At 31.9% G+C, this 16,682-nt stretch overlaps 4 protein-coding genes across 4 annotated transcripts; all 4 read right to left on the bottom strand.

The window, feature by feature from the left end:
- Positions 1 to 2: 2 nt before the first annotated feature.
- On the bottom strand, positions 3 to 4,033 carry LOC146529529 (organic cation transporter protein-like). The gene is made up of 7 exons (XM_085201686.1): positions 3,173 to 4,033; positions 2,699 to 2,933; positions 2,101 to 2,356; positions 1,698 to 2,012; positions 1,179 to 1,469; positions 681 to 862; positions 3 to 353 (listed from the first exon to the last, which is right to left on the bottom strand). Exons 1-7 carry the CDS (start codon positions 3,400 to 3,402, stop codon positions 192 to 194), a joined length of 1,671 nt encoding a protein of 556 aa, XP_085057812.1. The 5' UTR covers positions 3,403 to 4,033; the 3' UTR covers positions 3 to 191.
- A 147-nt stretch (positions 4,034 to 4,180) lies between these two features.
- On the bottom strand, positions 4,181 to 7,588 carry LOC146529528 (solute carrier family 22 member 3-like). Its single transcript, XM_085201683.1, has 7 exons — positions 7,362 to 7,588; positions 6,919 to 7,153; positions 6,389 to 6,644; positions 5,940 to 6,268; positions 5,270 to 5,564; positions 4,700 to 4,881; positions 4,181 to 4,454 (listed from the first exon to the last, which is right to left on the bottom strand). The coding sequence occupies exons 1-7, from the start codon at positions 7,577 to 7,579 to the stop codon at positions 4,293 to 4,295; spliced, it is 1,677 nt and encodes a 558-aa protein (XP_085057809.1). The 5' UTR covers positions 7,580 to 7,588; the 3' UTR covers positions 4,181 to 4,292.
- Positions 7,589 to 8,949: 1,361 nt separating this feature from the next.
- Positions 8,950 to 12,494, bottom strand: LOC146529527 (solute carrier family 22 member 3-like). Its single transcript, XM_085201685.1, has 7 exons — positions 12,225 to 12,494; positions 11,769 to 12,003; positions 10,971 to 11,226; positions 9,935 to 10,257; positions 9,560 to 9,854; positions 9,297 to 9,478; positions 8,950 to 9,121 (listed from the first exon to the last, which is right to left on the bottom strand). Exons 1-7 carry the CDS (start codon positions 12,407 to 12,409, stop codon positions 8,957 to 8,959), a joined length of 1,641 nt encoding a protein of 546 aa, XP_085057811.1. The 5' UTR covers positions 12,410 to 12,494; the 3' UTR covers positions 8,950 to 8,956.
- A 689-nt stretch (positions 12,495 to 13,183) lies between these two features.
- Positions 13,184 to 16,486, bottom strand: LOC146529526 (solute carrier family 22 member 3-like). The gene is made up of 7 exons (XM_085202000.1): positions 16,151 to 16,486; positions 15,353 to 15,584; positions 14,820 to 15,075; positions 14,389 to 14,723; positions 13,976 to 14,270; positions 13,690 to 13,871; positions 13,184 to 13,407 (listed from the first exon to the last, which is right to left on the bottom strand). The coding sequence occupies exons 1-7, from the start codon at positions 16,333 to 16,335 to the stop codon at positions 13,240 to 13,242; spliced, it is 1,653 nt and encodes a 550-aa protein (XP_085058126.1). The 5' UTR covers positions 16,336 to 16,486; the 3' UTR covers positions 13,184 to 13,239.
- Between the last annotated feature and the right edge of the window lie 196 nt (positions 16,487 to 16,682).

Here is a 16,682-nt window from a genome sequence, read left to right as displayed (position 1 = left end):
TATTTATTGATGTTATTTTTTATAATTATGTTTAACCTACAAGGTGGAATACAGTAGAAAAATATTATATATTTACTTATTCTAAATTATTCTTAAAATGTTCTTCATTTTAAAAATAACTTATCGTAACATAGGTACATTATATAAACTATACCTATTATTTACATTATTTATGTGTTATAGTGGTGCTCTTATAAATTGTTTTTGGAGTCTTCATTTCCAAGAGCGTCAGCTTCAGCCATAGTGTTGGGTAATTTAGTGTTCATTGTCTCTGGTTGGGTCAAAACTAAAAGACCAGATAAAATACCCATACATCCAAACATTAATGATGGAATACCATGCCAGTATGTCATCTAGAATAGGAAAATTTCAATATTGTTTGTTATTAATTTACCTTTTAATAAAGCTTAACATATCTTAAATTTAATTAAGGGTGACCAATTTATTTGTCTCATAAAAATAAGAGGAAATATTTAAATGGATAAAGAATATACTCATATTTTAAGGAGAAGTAGTAAATAAATGTAATGTAGGACGTCCTCCAGCTAGATGGAGTGACGATAATCGCAAAGTGGCCGAAGATCGAGCTCAGTGGCGTGCCATTGGAGAGGCCTATGTCCAGCAGTGGACGAGGACAGGCTGATGATGATCAGTAAATAAAAAATACATTTATAACTTACAAGCGTTGGTGTAAGTGGAGCTGTGATAGCACCAATTCTACCAATCATTGACGAGAAACCAAGTAGACTGTGCCGGTACTGTGTGGGGTAAAGTTCAGACGTGTAAAGATATACGGTGGTCATCACAATGGAAGCGCCGAATTTTCCTAGTAAGTAAACTAGCAAACGTACCTCATACATATCTGAAGAAAAATATTAAATAACATCAATTATTCGTATTTAACATAAATCTAATTCATATTTAGCACATTGGGACATCATTTGGTTATAATGTTATTGTAAACGAAGCCGATGTATTTTTTTTTGTTTCTTTGCTTTGGTAAAAAAGCGCGACGTTCAGTTTTACCACTCAACAGTCGATGTTTTGAAAATTGGGTGGATGGTTTTAACAATAGAGAACCTGTCGGTCTATCAAATCTGAGAAAAAGCGTAATTTTTTTTGTGTTAATTACATAAAAATAATATTTGCTATAAAAATATAGGTATATCTACACCCACCTTTAGGAATAAAAACAAATGCAATATTACTAATTGCACTGAAAAAGAAAGCCGATGACAATGTCGCTTTCCTTCCAATTTTGTTAAGAATAAAAAGTGATGAATAATTTCCTGGAATTTCTATACTAGATATAATTATGTAGTTTAGATATTTATTGCCAGCAAGATTTGTAGAATTGATGGACAAGCCGTAGTAGACAAACGTAGCTGTGATCCACCAGATCGGTGTAGTGCAAACTCTCCGTAGTAGGGTAGGAGATTGAAATATACTTTTTATTAAATTGGAACTGTCTTTCTGAAAAAAAAAATGTTAATATAGATTTTTTAAATAGTAATAATTCGCAATTTCGCAAATTCGCATTCAATTAAGTCTATTGATTACATGAAAATATACACTATTCCTTATGGATTTTAACATAAAATTTAATATATATTTAAAATAATATATTTTAAATTATTCACTGCAAATGAAAGCAGTAAAATATTTGAGACTTATGAATATGAATTTGTAACATTTACTTTTGTTGTTGTTAGAGGCTAAAAGTCCTTGCATGGATTTTTCACTTATATGTGTATCATTTACTTTTGCTACTTTTTCTAATACCACTCTTGCCTCTTCGAATTTTTGTTTAGAAAGCAGCCATCTAACACTTTCATTGAGTATCCAATAATAGCTGATTATTAAAAAACAAGGAATGTGTAAAGCTAAAATCATATAGCGCCATGGATGAACTAGCCATGCAATAGCAGCAAGTAATATTTGTCCAATTGCAAACAATGAAGGGCAAGTAGCAGTTGTGAGCACACGGTATTTAGGTCCAACGAATTCTGCAGCTGGAATATTTAAATTATAAAATATATGTAAACCATGTATATAATTAGTTCTAACTTCTAAACAATAATACTTTTCGAAAATACGTACCAAATATATAAGCTGAACTGAATGTACCGCCTCCCAATATTGATTGTAAAATCTGAAGAATTACATACATCGTGTAATTGACTGAAAAAGCTCTTAGTACACCAATGAGGCCTAAATTGAAGACATTTATAACAAGTGCCACTCTACGGCCGTAATGGTCAGACACGTAGCCTGTGATTGGTAACGATATTAAAGTACCAAGACTGTGACTGAAGCCGGCCAGCGCACGTAGCCATTCTTGACATCCCAAATCAAACTGAAAAAGATTTTACTAATATAGATGAAGGTATATGGTCATTTTAAGCGTTAATCAGCTTCACGCTGTATCCCGCACATCACTTCTCCGGTCCCCACTTTCTGCAGAATTCTGGAGGCATTGCGTGTTGAGTGGCAAAACTCAACGCCGCGCTTTGCCTCGACACCAGAGCGAAGAAATAGAAATATAAACGTAAATAAATATTTCACTTCTTGGAGTGGGGATCGAACCCACAACCATCTCGTTACAGTCACACCCTTGTGCCGCTTTATTTTTTTTCTTTTTTTTTTTTTTTTTTTAAATGTTAATACAGAATAGGATACTATGTTATTCTTAACTTACATCAGCTACAACTGTGTTATCTTCGGCGTAGACGAATGCTTCGCAGTTGACTATTATGGACTGATTAAATAGATGAGAAGGGCAACTATCCAAAGTCCCATTTACGCCAATATCTAGAGGAACGTACCTCTGGCAGCTTGAAAATGCGGACGTACTCTCCGGTATGGCATTTAGCAACCAGTGCGGTTCTATATTGTGAAATTTGCTATCTTCGCCACATTCTGGTATACGACATCTAGAATGATTTAAATAATAACATTTGGATAATATCCTTTTTGAAAAATTAAATCAGCTTCACAGTACATCCAGCTTCACAGCAGGGTAGGCAGAGGGAACCTAGTGTTAAGACACTCTGTTCCCCAGTTTTCGCCGAAATCTGGCCTCTACAGACATAACAAGGTTCTTGCTGTCTTTTTGAATTAAATATAAAAACTTAAATACATCGTAATTAAATAAGAAATCAATAATAAATACCTATGTGGGACAATAGCTGCTGAAAAAATATATTCACTCATGAAGCACGACGTCATAATTGGTAAAGCGACCAGCAATATGTTTCTTAGTTGGAAATATCCAAACTGCCCTAATTCGTTTGTCAGAACATCATCTAAGTCTAATGGCTTCTGCACGTCCTGTGCTTTATCCCCATTGTCTACTCTTTCTTTTTCGTCAGTTTGGTTGTCTTCCTTATTTCTTTCTTCCATTATGATGATCACATCACACCTTGAGATCTATTCAAGCTCTCTCATTGATGCAATGAGATGATAAATCCAGAAGGAGATTGAAGGCGCAATTAATTTATATAATCTATTTCATTATAAATATAATAAAGATTAACTAATTGATAAGATAGAGATGCTGCTGGAAACTGTAGGTCACACAGCCTAGTAGCCAGTGTTAATCCATTTTATGTTTGTATACGTACCTACATGTTCTCTATTTATTATTTTATTAAATTATTTTCTTGAACTAACTTTAGCACTTGCCTATTGAATTTGAAAATTAAGCACTTTAACACACTGAAATCATTTAAGATATTTAAGCAATAGTATAACTTATAAGTTTTCTTTTAATACTAATCACTACAGTATGTTTGGTTTTTTAATTATGGCATTCCGAACGTGCCAGCTGAGCACATATCACTTCGCCAATGTCACGTAATTATACACTACAGTAATTATACACTAAATACAGATTACTCCTAACATAGCAGCTACTTTAATAACTACCTTCACGTGAAATTATAAAAATTTAAATCTTTTATGCCTAAAATTTGTTTTATGATAACTACAAGTAAATTTGTTTTATGATAACTACAAGTGCATAAGCATCGTTATGTTAGTTTCGTAATTCCATAGCTTACGCTTCCTTATCATTCGTATCTTTTAATCGAATATAAATAAATAATGACATAAGAATATTCACTTATGAAGTGATGAGTACTAATAACTTAATTCTATAGGATTACAACAATAAGATAAATAATGTTTTATAAGTAGGTATATGTAAATATGGAATAAACTGAGTATAATACTTGTCATTGAAACAATATTAAAATTTGTATAATTCTAACTTTCAATTTAAATGAAACAATTTAAATTCTCTGTGAGCGTTTCGTTTTTCCCAATCTTTCTGCTTCAGCTAAAGTGTCTGGCATCTTGGTGCCTAATGTCTCGGGCTGAGTGAGTACCAACAGGCCTGATATAATGCCCATACATCCAAACATGACTGATGGGACCCCATGCCAATATTCCATCTGAGAAAGAAAACATACACATTTTCAAATTTTGTACATATTTTTAACTACACGTTGCAACCCACTCGAGTGAGAATCGAACCCACAGTCTATTAAACTTACAATTGCACGCTTATACTCTTGGGCCATGCCTATTTTATTAATATTGATATTATCTGGAATATTAGTTTTTAGTTTTTTTTCAAGCTCTCTCCATAAGTATCAAAAAGAAACACGCTTTAAATAAAGAAATAATATAAACTTACAAGAACAGGCGTAAGAGGCGCAGTAATAGCTCCAATTCGACCAATCATGGAAGAGAAGGCAAGAAGACTGTGACGGAACTCTGTTGGGTACAACTCTGATGTATATAAATATAATGATGTCATTACCATAGATATCCCAAATTTTCCCAATAAAAATATTATAAGTCTCAGAGCTGTTAGACCTAGAAAAACAGAAAAAAAATCTGTAATTATTACTGCTCTGACACGCTATTGACAATATGTGTTTGGTAGCTAGCCGAAACTGATTGATTCGTTCCCCTCGCACGAAAAATTCGTATAATTAACATATTTAATTGTTTTGTGCCCTGACAGTTATTTATTTATTTGCATATTTTAATTATATTGTAAACTCACTCATCATTACTCATATAATATAGACAAAAACATTTTTATTATTGCCCAATAAGTAACAAATTAAGCAAAATAATTGAGCCATTAGATTTGTTCTTTTTAAAAATAGGCTTTAATATTAAATATTAAAAAATTGAAAATAAATGCGCATTACTTTTGTTAATATAACTATACTATAATTTTACATTTTCAGCTTACCATCGGGTATAAGAACAAACACGATATTGCAAGCAGCACTAAAGAAAAACCCTGACGACAAAGTGGCTCTTCTTCCAATCCTATCCAAAACCAGTACTGCGGTGAAAAATCCGGGAATTTCAATCGCACATGTCAAAATATAGTTTAAATATATGGTATCAGAGAGACTGGTCGAGTCGATAGACAATCCGTAGTAAACAAAAATTGTACTGATCCACCAGATCGGTGTAGTGCTCACTCGTCTCAGTAAGATGGGTGACCGTATTACTCTACTTACTAAGTCACGTTTCTTGTCCTACAAACCAAATTATTATTATATTTTTTAAGAAATTTGTACTGTAGAAAAAAATATAAATAGAAAAAAATATAAGGGAATCTGGGAACTTAGGGATAAGACAGATAGTTTCCATTAAGACACTTCCGTTCCACACTTTCCACCGAATTCTTGAGGCATTGCGTGTTGAGTAGTGCAACTTAACGCCGCAGTTTAAGAGAGAGGGCAATATACTAGAAAGATAAAGCTAACAAAGTGGAATCTTATTCTCCTAACAAATGTTATATAAATGGACCTAACCTAATATTTGTTAGGAGAATAAAGTAAAGTGACAAACAATAAATCTGAGTTTCACACATATTTACAGAATAACTGTACATAGCAGAATAAATTTACTTTTTGTGAAGACGTTGACAGTTTTGAGGAGTTTACAAGTGCCTCCAAAGACTCATTGCTTATATGAGTTTTGTTTACTCTCGCAACTGTTTCCAATACCCTTTTAGCTTCCTCATATTTCCTTTTCGTAAGCAACCATCTGACACTCTCATACAAAATACTATAATAAGCTATTATTAGAAACCCAGGAATATGAAGGGCCATGATCATATATCGCCAAGGCTGGATTAGCCAAGCTACTGCACCAAGAATCACTTGACCAATTGCAAATATAGAGGATAAGGTTGCACTTGTAAGGACCCGGTACTTTGGGCCGACGAGCTCGGCAGCTGAAACGTTAAGTGGCAATTGTTATATTCTTTAATTTCATATAGCATAATATAAAAAATACAAAATTTAATTATTTTAATGAAAATTAATATTTTTAATTCTCTAAATGATATACAAACCAAAAATATAAGCAGAACTAAAGGTGCCAGCTCCAAGCGTCGTTTGTACTATCTGAAGTACCATATACATAGAGTAGTTGACAGAAAAGGCTCTAATAAGTCCAATGAGGCTTAAATTAAATACGTTCATGACAAGAGCAAATCTGCGCCCGAAGCGATCCGAAATGTATCCAGTAATGGGCATCGCTAACAATATGCCAATACTATTCAATGTTCCAGCAAATGCTCTCAGCCACTCTTGACATCCTAGATCAAACTGTAATTTATAAATTATACATTGGTATTATTTGTAATAAAATTTTACTTAAATTCTAGAAAACAGCTCTTGTTTCTAGTAAATCGAGTACGATTTTAATTATTTTTTTTTAAAAAGGACATATCCAAAAGAAATTAATACATCCATCCATATCTTGTGAAATAAGGAGAACGTAAGCTAGAGTTAAGTTGAATTAATTAATTCATAATTTAATAGATATATTATACTAAATCATTCATTAAAATAAATTATGTTAAAAAAGAGATATACTCACATCGTATACAACGGAATTATCCTTTAAATAAACATAGCTATCACAGCTCGTGGTTCCCGATTGGTTAAATAAGGTAGCCGGACACGAATCTAAAGTTCCTTTCGTATGTAGTCGCAGGTAGACATATCTTTCACAACTTGCAAAGCCTGAACTAGTTTTCGGCACCACGTTCAAAATCCAATCAGGATCATATTTCTGTAATTTTTCATGTTCATTGCACTCTGTGATGCGGCATCTATGAAAAAAACCCTTATTTTACCAAATGATTAAATGAAATAATAATAATCTCTCAGCAAAAACTAATTTGGTGATCCAAAACTTACATCATTTTAGTTTAACTTTAAAATTTTGCTATTATAAAATAATATAATAGCAATTTTAAATCAATTATATTCATCAATTAAATTTTTTGTAAGAAGTAATGTATTTCTCAAAAAGCTTACCTATGTGGTATAGCAGCAGCAGAAAAAATGTATTCACTCATAAACGAGGACATCATAATGGGAATAGTTACTAGAAGTATATTTCTTAGTTGAAATCGACCAAATTGTCCCAATTCGTTCACCAACACATCATCAAGATCAAACGGTTTCTCATCCTCTAGATTTTCAGCAGTTTCTCTATTTTCTAATTGTAATTCTGTCTTTTCTTCTAAAGACATTATATGAATGGATAATAGTTCTGTACGTAACGTCTCTTGACGCGATTCTGAAGTGAATGAATTTGTTCACTTATATTTAGGTCAATCATCACTCGTTAGGCATTTATGAATACTGTATACTCATGTTATGTATCAATTGATAATTGTTAGTTTCTAATTACTTCGATGTCCGATCCGAATCTGTTAAGATGTCCAATTTTTTAAGGTAGGTACGTGTACCGATTAAAAGTTTTATAAATAATATTATGTAAATTAATAGCTATTTAATTATTTAAGCGTACTATATTTGATTTATTTTATTTTATTTTCATAGTTTAATGTAAAATTGAATTTCTTTTTCGGAATTTATTTTAATAAATTTGATATTTATGTATATTTTATGATAAGTATATACTTAATATTTGGAAATAAAAAATAAATATTAAAAATTTGTGAAATTCAATATGACATTCATCTTTAATTTTGCTTGGTGAAAACGTGAATAATATTTTATATAAACAAACGACAACATCTTTCTTCTCAATCTGGTTAAGGATGTATTTATATCTTAATAGTTTTTACTCATTTATTGCTTTATCTAAGTAAATTATATTTTTGATACAAAATCGATGAATATTACAAACATTGAGAGTGAGGTTCCTTAATTGTAGGTTACTAAAAATTATTAAAATGAAAAATAAGCGAGAATATCAAAACTTTTATTATTTTAAAAGTTATAATAATATTGTTTAGGTTGCAAAGAGCGAATTCCGTCTCCCTAGCCTATGGGATATATAAAAATTATAATTAAAAAAAAACGATTAAAGAGTAAAAATATTTTTTAACAGAAAAATAATTTCAAACAGCAAGTAAACTAAAAAGTAAATTTGCATAAAGTAATATGTATTTTATTTCGTGAAATAAAAATCATTAAATTAGTTTTTTTTTACAATTTAGAAGTCGGTGTCAATTAAAACAAACAGGCTTACTAATTTGATATAGTAGTAAAGTTGCATTAACTTGAACAATATAACAATAATTAAAATTAAAAACTTACATATCAATATTGCGATTTAATAATGATCTCTTACATTATTGTGATTTTCTTTAAAACTGAGTAAAATTATAAAAATACTGGTATCTATTCACTGGGCTAAAAGATATATATCCACAACCACACCGATCGAAATCCGACCGAATCCACACCGATTTCGGCGATGGCGACTTCTTGCATGTCTCACTTCATTAAAGATACTAAGTATACAGCCTTCTTTATTTTTTAGCCTCGGAACGCCCATTAGTGGATACAGGCCCTCAAAGAATAATATCATTAATAAAAAAACTTAATAATAATATCACAATAAATCTTTTACTTATAAATTGTCGCATTAATAATTCTCAACTTCTTGTAGTTTTTAATTCCGATTTGCCAAGCGCTTCTGCTTCAGAGACAGTTTCAGGCAATTTACTACCCAGTGTTTCGGGCTGTGTGAATACCAGAAGACCAGATATTATACTTAATGTGCCAAACAATATAGACGGAATACCATGCCAGTATAAAGTCTGAAAAATGTAATTATAAAATAATGTAATATAATATAACATAGGCATTAAATTGAGGAGGGGGAAAGTGTGGTCTGTACCCACCAGAAAATGATATTAAAAAAAAACCTCATACCTTAGTTTTAATGCAGCAATTATTTTAAAATAATTTAATTTCATATTAAACTTTACTTACAAGGGCAGGTGTGAGAGGAGCTAACGTAGAACCTATTCGTCCTAACATAGTAGAGACAGCTAGTAATCTGTGACGGTACTCAGTGGGGTACAGCTCAGTAGAATATAAATACAAAGTTGTCATCACGATTGCTATACAGAACTTTGCACTCATGTAAAGTATGACTCGCATAATTGAATAACCTGCAAGCGGAATTACATAAGAATATTTATATGGATTACTTATTAATATCATAATAATTTTGCCAATAGGATCACACTCACCGACAGGTATAAACACGAAAATGAAATTACAAAATGAACAAAAGAAAAAACTCAACAACAAAGTGCTTTTTCTGCCAATTTTGTCTAAAATGAGACCGCTGGTAATGTTGCCTGGAATTTGGACTGCAGCAATCAGCATATAATTCAAATACATCGATTCAGATATGCTGGTAGAGTTAATAGATAACCCATTGAGGACGAGTGACCCTGTTGCCCACCAAACCGGAGTGACACATAGTCTTTTCAATAATATTGGAGATTTCATGACAGTTTTAAAAAATCCATGCCCTTCATTCTGATTAAAAACAAAATAAATATAATTAACATACGCCCAACAAACCATTAACACAAATTAAGCCAAATCGATGATAATACTTTTATATTAGTAGCCGTTGGTGATATCGTCAATGCATCCAAGGACGTTTGACTTAAGTGCTTCTTATTCATTTTGGCTACATTTTCCAAAACTTGCTTTGCCTTAATAAATTTCTTTTTAGAAAGCAACCACCTTACACTTTCGGATAAAGTCCAAAAATATGTTATTACTAATAGGCAAGGCAGATATAGTAATAAATTTAATAACCGCCACTGAGGTATAAGCCACGCGAGACCGCCAAGTACGATCTGTCCCATAGTATATATACACGCTAGTACCGCACTAATGGTTACTCGGTATTTGGGTCCTACTAGTTCTGCAACTGGAATTTAAAAATTTATGAAAAATTAATTTTTATTTATGTTGCAGAAAATTATATAAAACGCATGATAATATAACCTAGTATAAAATAATAAATAAAATAAATAAAAATAAAAAAATGTATTTTTTTTTATAATAATTTATATTTAAAAATGTAAAATTGATTCACTAATTTAATAAAAGTATATTCTGTTAAAATAAGACACAGATCAAAAATGTTTCTATAATGAATTAAATCAATAATATTTAAAAAATGGTTTATAAGACAGTGAAGTTACGTTAATCTAGACTAGGAAAACTACACGAGTGAAAAATAGAGCAATAATGACTGCCACGGGTGTAACATATTTCATTTATTTAAAATGAAAATTTCACTTACAACTTATTTTTAGTTTATAATATGTTAATTAACTATCTATAACCAGAAAACAGATTGGTAAAAAAATGTTCACCTGCGAGTGTAAGCTCTTTTAATGCATTTAAAACACAACTAAGCGAATACATAATTAAAAGCTACCCACTCTAAAAAAAACAAATGGATTAAATGAGTAAGCAAAAAAAAATGTGTTACTGTAATTGACTAACGTACGATCGACTACAATTCTTTATTTTGTTAACCAATGTTTCCATATAAAGGGCCTATGGCTTTAATAGAAATAAATATCTTTCACCGAAAAAATAATTGCAACTCAATTAAAATTACCTAGAACTTACCCAAAATATACACAGAACTATAAATTCCTGAACCCAAGCATGTTTGCAACAAATGCAATACCATATACATGACATAGTTAACAGATAACGTTCTGATTAATCCGATGAGACCTAAATTAACAGCGGCAAAGATCAATGCGAAACGCCGACCGTACTTGTCCGAAATGAAGCCGGTAATTGGTATCCCTATGAATATTCCAAGGCTATTCATCGTTCCTGGTAACACTCGTAACCACTCCTGGCATCCGAGGTCGAACTAAAAATTTAAATAAGTGGTTAATAATTTACTACATATTTAGCAAAACTAATAATAATAATCTGTAAATACCTAATTTTGTCTTATACATTGTAGAAACTATCCACAAGAGAAAGAAACTATCTACATATTACGAGTATGTATTAATTTTATGAGCAGCCGTAATGCAATAGGACATGTCAGTGAAATGATTTTATCTTGTAAAAAAAATCAAAATCAGCTTCACGCTGTATTCCGCACGGCAGGCAAGGCAAAAACAGGGTAGGCAGAGGGAACCTAGTGTTAAAAAACTGCACCCCTGCGCCATGACTGACCTCCCACTTTTTTTATTTTATATTGATTTCTCCGTTCTGGTTGATAAAACATGGCATTCAGTTCGTATGAACGGGATACAGCGCGGAACTAAAATAAACAGTCAATTATTTACAAAATATATCATGTCTGAAGAAATGAAATAAGTTAAAGATTAATTTGGACCAAAGTAATAAAATATTTGACAAGAGATTAATACAAATATACTCTTATTCACGGTTTAGACTTACATCGTATACTATAGTATTATTTCTTGCATACACATATCCATCACATGAAATTATCTCAGACTGGTCGAACAGGTCAGCTGGACAAAAGTCCATGGTACCGTTACCTCCAGAATTTATTGGCACATATCTCTGACAGCTAACCAATCCATTGCTAGATTCAGGCACGGCGTTTAGAATCCATTCAGGGTTATACTCGTGTAACTTTCCATATTCGCCGCACTCTGAAATTCGACATCTAAAAAATGTTTATAAAACATATTTGAAATTTATAAATGTTTATATAAAATATATATATTTATATAAAATAAATATAATTAAACTCTTCCATTACTGATTGACTGACAGACAACGCACAGCCTAAACTATACAACGTAGAAAGTTGAAGTCCCTTGAGGAGCTTAGAAGAACATTTAGATAGGATTTCCTATTTCTTCTGCATATCATTAAAATTCTTACCTGTGTGGTATTGATCCCGCTGTGAATATATAATCCGCCTTAAACGCCGCCATCATCATGGGAACGGCAACCAGAAGAACATTGCGCAGCTGATACAGACCGAACTGGCCCAACTCATTCTTGAGCACATCATCAAAATTAACTGTTTTTTGTTGTTGCGGAGAAGTTTCCGCATTACCCGACATTATGCACTAACAAAAACGACTTAAGCACTGATGAGAACAAAAAAGGCGCACTAAACTAAAAGGTTAAAAATAGTATTATTATTTTCATCTTTATCGTTTATCTTAGGATTTATCTAGATATTGACATTATGATAAATAGTAAAACTTGAAAGACATAGTTGATGATAAAATATAAGTAGGTAACTATAAAAACTTTCAATGTTAATAAATATTATCGGGTTCTTTATCAATATCTAATATATTTAAATAAGATATTCGACTTCAAGCACTTGTTCCGGATCCTCATAGAATATAAATATATATACGTTAACGTTACGTATAACGTATACATACGTTTATTATTTTCACGACGACTTATTTACCCTGCTATATACCCGCATATAGCAGGGTAAGTAAGTCGTCGCCCAATTTTTGAGATATTTCAACAGTTGAGAGACATTTCATTTCCTCTTTCTGGTAACCACCAGAAAGAGGATATGAAAATTAGTCATTCTTCCGAGTAGAAAGAAAACCGTTGCGTTTACGGTAAATATCGTACTCGTACGAGTATATAGATTTTTTTTATATCGTAAATTTATTCAAAGTTTTTAGTTTATAATTCAGTTAATAGACATAGAGTTTTGCGTGACAAAACTCATGCGTTAACCTCAAATTACGGAATTTGAGTTCCCTCTGTCCGTGTTTTATTTGATATTTAAAAATAAAAGTAACAAAAATCGGGTTATTTTAACTTCGTTAACTAAATAAATGAAAAACATTATATTTCATAATATATTATTAATACGAACAAATATAACAAATAATTTTCCCATAACTGTCCTAAGCATCAATCAATGCGTTTGTTTTATTTTGGATTTAGATTTTCCAAGAGTTTCTGCTTCTTCAAGAGTATCCGGTAGCTTCACACCCAAAGTTTCAGGTTGTGTAAGAGCAAGGAAACCAGACAAGATGCACATAACTCCGAATATCATATTTGGTGTTCCATGCCAATATGTTGCCTAAAAAAACATGTAAAGAGAAATATTAAATTAATAATATTAAACGATGATGCAAAGAATGTCAGTAATGTGTTAATGTCTTTTCTATTTTAGTCAGATTTTACAAATATTTATTATAAAACAACACAAATAATATGCAAGTATGTATAAGTATAATTAATTATAAAAAACACATGTAAGTGTAATTTCATCTTCTTACTCTGGTAACGAGGCAAAGTGCGTCACCGAGTTTGCTACTCAACACGCAAAGACTCCAGAATCCGGTGAAAAATTAATACTTACAAGAACAGGTGTGAGTGGTGCCACTATCGATCCAATACGGCCAACTGTAGAAGAGAAAGCGAGTAGACTGTGGCGATAAGCAGTAGGGTACAGTTCAGACGTGTACAAATATAGTATCATCATAACAACTGATATCCCAAATTTACCAAGCATGTACACTAAAAGTCGAGTCGTTGAGTAGGCTGGAATGAAAAGCATTACCACATTAAACAATTATTTTTCCCAAAAGGAAATAATATTATACAAGAAGATTCATCAACATTCACAACAGAAAAAAAATGCTTACCACTCGGAATAAACACAAAGCTTATGTTGCATAGAGAACTGAAGAAGAATCCTAAAGATAGAGTTGCTTTTCTTCCAATTTTATTCACAAATAATACTGATGTAAAACTACCGGGAATTTCAATAGCACAAGTTAAGATATAATTGAGATATATAGTACTAGAAAAACTGGTCGAGTTAATAGAAAGACCATAAAAGACGAGGGTCGTAGTGATCCACCAGACTGGAGTAGTACATACTCGTTTTAACAAAACCGATGAATGTATCACGCTTTGGAACAAATTGGGTACCTTCACCTGAGATTTAAAATAATAGGTATCATTAGTAAAAACTTTTCCAACATTAATACGCATATTTAATCATTTATATTGGAAAAACTCTTAAGTCGATGTAAGTTGATCAAACATTACTTACTTTCGTCTGTGGTGACACAGTTGTTGCTTCAGTAGGTGAAGTTAAAGCCGCCAACGATTTCTCGCTAATATGTTTCTTGTTCAACTTTGCTGCGATTTGCAAAGATCTTTTAGCCCTAGCGTATTTCTTTTTTGATAACAACCACCTAATGCTTTCCGGTAAAATCCAAAAATAAGCAAGAATAAAGATAAAAGGTACATAAAGTATCATTGACATACGACGCCAAGACTGAATAGCCCAAGCTGCGCCTCCTAATACAATTTCGCCAATTGAAAACATAGACATAGTACAAGCTGATGTAATCCCTCGATACTTGGGTCCGATGAGTTCAACAGCTGAAAAATATTTTATCTGATTACTTATTGTTACTTAAGAAGTGCCATAAAAATAATCTATTCACATTAAATACTAAAATTAAATATAAAAATTACCTATAATGAAAGCTGAACTATAAACACCGGCACCAAGACACGTCTGCAACAGCTGTAAAGCCATGAACACTGAGTAGTTATTTGAAAAAGCTCGGATAAATCCGACGACGCCCATTCCAAATACATTAAATATAAGTGCAAATCGTCGACCAAAACGGTCGGAAATATAGCCAGTGATTGGTAGACCTAATAATATTCCAAAACTACTTAATGTTCCTGGTAATACACGCAACCAATCTTGACAGCCGAGATTGAACTGAAATTAATAAATTTATAAGATAAATAATTATTTATTGTAAATACTTTTCTATTACCCCCACTTTCAAGTTAGTGAGTAGGCATATTGTCTTAACTACATATTAGAATAGTCCTCAAAATTTCAGCTTTGCTAAAACGACGTAGGTCTGGCGGGTCCGGTATATAGTTTTAAATGTTTCAGAGCTTACGCATACTCGTATTGCATATTTTTTCATTTATGAAGTGTTATATTTCGAATTTCGGGGAAAATAATGGCTAGAAAAAATAATACATACATCGTACACTATTGTGTTATTTGCAGCATATACGTAGCTCTCACAATTGATTATTTGAGATTGATTGAACATCGACGCAGGGCAATGGTCGGTTTCGTTACTGGCAGCTGTAAGCGGTTGATATCTTTGACAACTAGACAACCCTGAGCTTGCTTCTGGTATTGCATTCAAAATCCAATCGGGATTATATTGGTATTGACTACTATTTTCACCACATTCTGGAATCTGACATCTAAAAAGATAATAACATTTAAAAAAATATATATATATTAATTGTCAATAACAGAAATCTTTTGTAAAATTTCTATTTAATCATGAGCGGAACTGTTCTTATTTAGAAGGTTGATGTCTGAGCAGGATCAACTTAATAAATATTGCTACATACAGGCGACAGCGCCTCTTTTATGGGTTCAACATATAATGTAACATGTTGCAAGCCTACTTATATGCAAGATTAATTTGAAAAATTGTGACTAATATCTATTTTTAGGTTTCCGTATCTTTTAATGAAAAAAGGAACCTTTTTAAGTCTTTAAGTCTTCTCTTTGTCGTCCGTCCGTCTGTCTGACAGACTGCAGACGGACTTGTTGCTTCAACACGTTAAGGGCCGCTTAAATTTGTAACGAATATTTTATAATTAAGAGTAGTTTAAATAGTGTTTCCATTATAAAGAAGAACTATAACATTCTGTATAGATAGCTGGCAAGGCTATTAATTAACCCAGACTATGCTATGAACTACTACTACGAACCCTATGAATAGTAGTACATTCTAATTCAAAATATCGATTTGTCTTACCTGTGCGGTATTTTTGCAGTCGTGAAGATATAATCAGTTTTAAACGCAGACACCATTATTGGTAGTGCTAACAAGGCAATATTTCTTAACTGGTACCAACCAAATTGACCCATTTCATTTGTTAGCACGTCGTCGAGAGTTACAGGAGGCACAGCCTCCTTGGCTGGTTCGCCACTTTCAGCCATTAAATTAAAATAATTTAATTTAACAGAAATCACTAGATTTGAATGTTCTTTCACATAAGTACTTGTTAAATAAGAAATGTCTCGTTACATCTGTGTTAGATACACCGTCTAATACAGATGTAGCAAGACATCTCTTCAAAGTGTTTATGCTTATCTTATTTATCACGACTTAAACTAGTGATAAATAATAACACGTGTATTTAGATAGATATAAATGCAGTTCGATTTGTTTTCTTATTTTGTGTTAGTGCCCATAAGGTGAGTATTGCACCGTTAGTGTCTAACGTTAAGCTGATAAACCAGTGTAGATGATATTTATGAATTTTTAATATTAATAGAAAATAAAC

This window comes from Heliconius melpomene, chromosome 18 (assembly GCF_056956725.1).
Source record: "Heliconius melpomene rosina isolate 202511_hmr_F chromosome 18, ASM5695672v1, whole genome shotgun sequence".
Classification (NCBI taxonomy): Eukaryota; Metazoa; Arthropoda; class Insecta; order Lepidoptera; family Nymphalidae; genus Heliconius; species Heliconius melpomene.
The sequence above is the reverse complement of the archived record's forward strand: the minus strand, read 5'-3'. Positions and strand labels throughout refer to the sequence as shown.

Bases quoted from the DNA above. Each gene is read 5' to 3' on its own strand.
- LOC146529529 (XM_085201686.1), bottom strand. From the start codon at position 3,402: ATGGAAGAAAGAAATAAGGAAGACAACCAAACTGACGAAAAAGAAAGA. The intron at 2,357-2,698 runs GTAAGTTAAGAA...AATCTTTTTCAG, and splicing joins ATAACACAGTTGTAGCTGAT to TTTGATTTGGGATGTCAAGA. The intron at 1,470-1,697 runs GTAAATGTTACA...TTTTTCAGAAAG, and splicing joins AGCCTCTAACAACAACAAAA to ACAGTTCCAATTTAATAAAA.
- LOC146529528 (XM_085201683.1), bottom strand. From the start codon at position 7,579: ATGTCTTTAGAAGAAAAGACAGAATTACAATTAGAAAATAGAGAAACT. The intron at 6,645-6,918 runs GTGAGTATATCT...TATAAATTACAG, and splicing joins ATAATTCCGTTGTATACGAT to TTTGATCTAGGATGTCAAGA. The intron at 5,565-5,939 runs GTAAATTTATTC...TTTGGTTTGTAG, and splicing joins TGTCAACGTCTTCACAAAAA to GACAAGAAACGTGACTTAGT.
- LOC146529527 (XM_085201685.1), bottom strand. From the start codon at position 12,409: ATGTCGGGTAATGCGGAAACTTCTCCGCAACAACAAAAAACAGTTAAT. The intron at 10,258-10,970 runs GTAAGTTCTAGG...TTTAAATTCCAG, and splicing joins TAGTTCTGTGTATATTTTGG to TTGCAGAACTAGTAGGACCC. The intron at 9,855-9,934 runs GTATTATCATCG...GTTTTTAATCAG, and splicing joins CAACGGCTACTAATATAAAA to AATGAAGGGCATGGATTTTT.
- LOC146529526 (XM_085202000.1), bottom strand. From the start codon at position 16,335: ATGGCTGAAAGTGGCGAACCAGCCAAGGAGGCTGTGCCTCCTGTAACT. The intron at 15,585-16,150 runs GTAAGACAAATC...TTATCTTTTTAG, and splicing joins ACTGCAAAAATACCGCACAG to ATGTCAGATTCCAGAATGTG. The intron at 13,408-13,689 runs GTAAGTATTAAT...ATGTTTTTTTAG, and splicing joins CACCACTCACACCTGTTCTT to GCAACATATTGGCATGGAAC.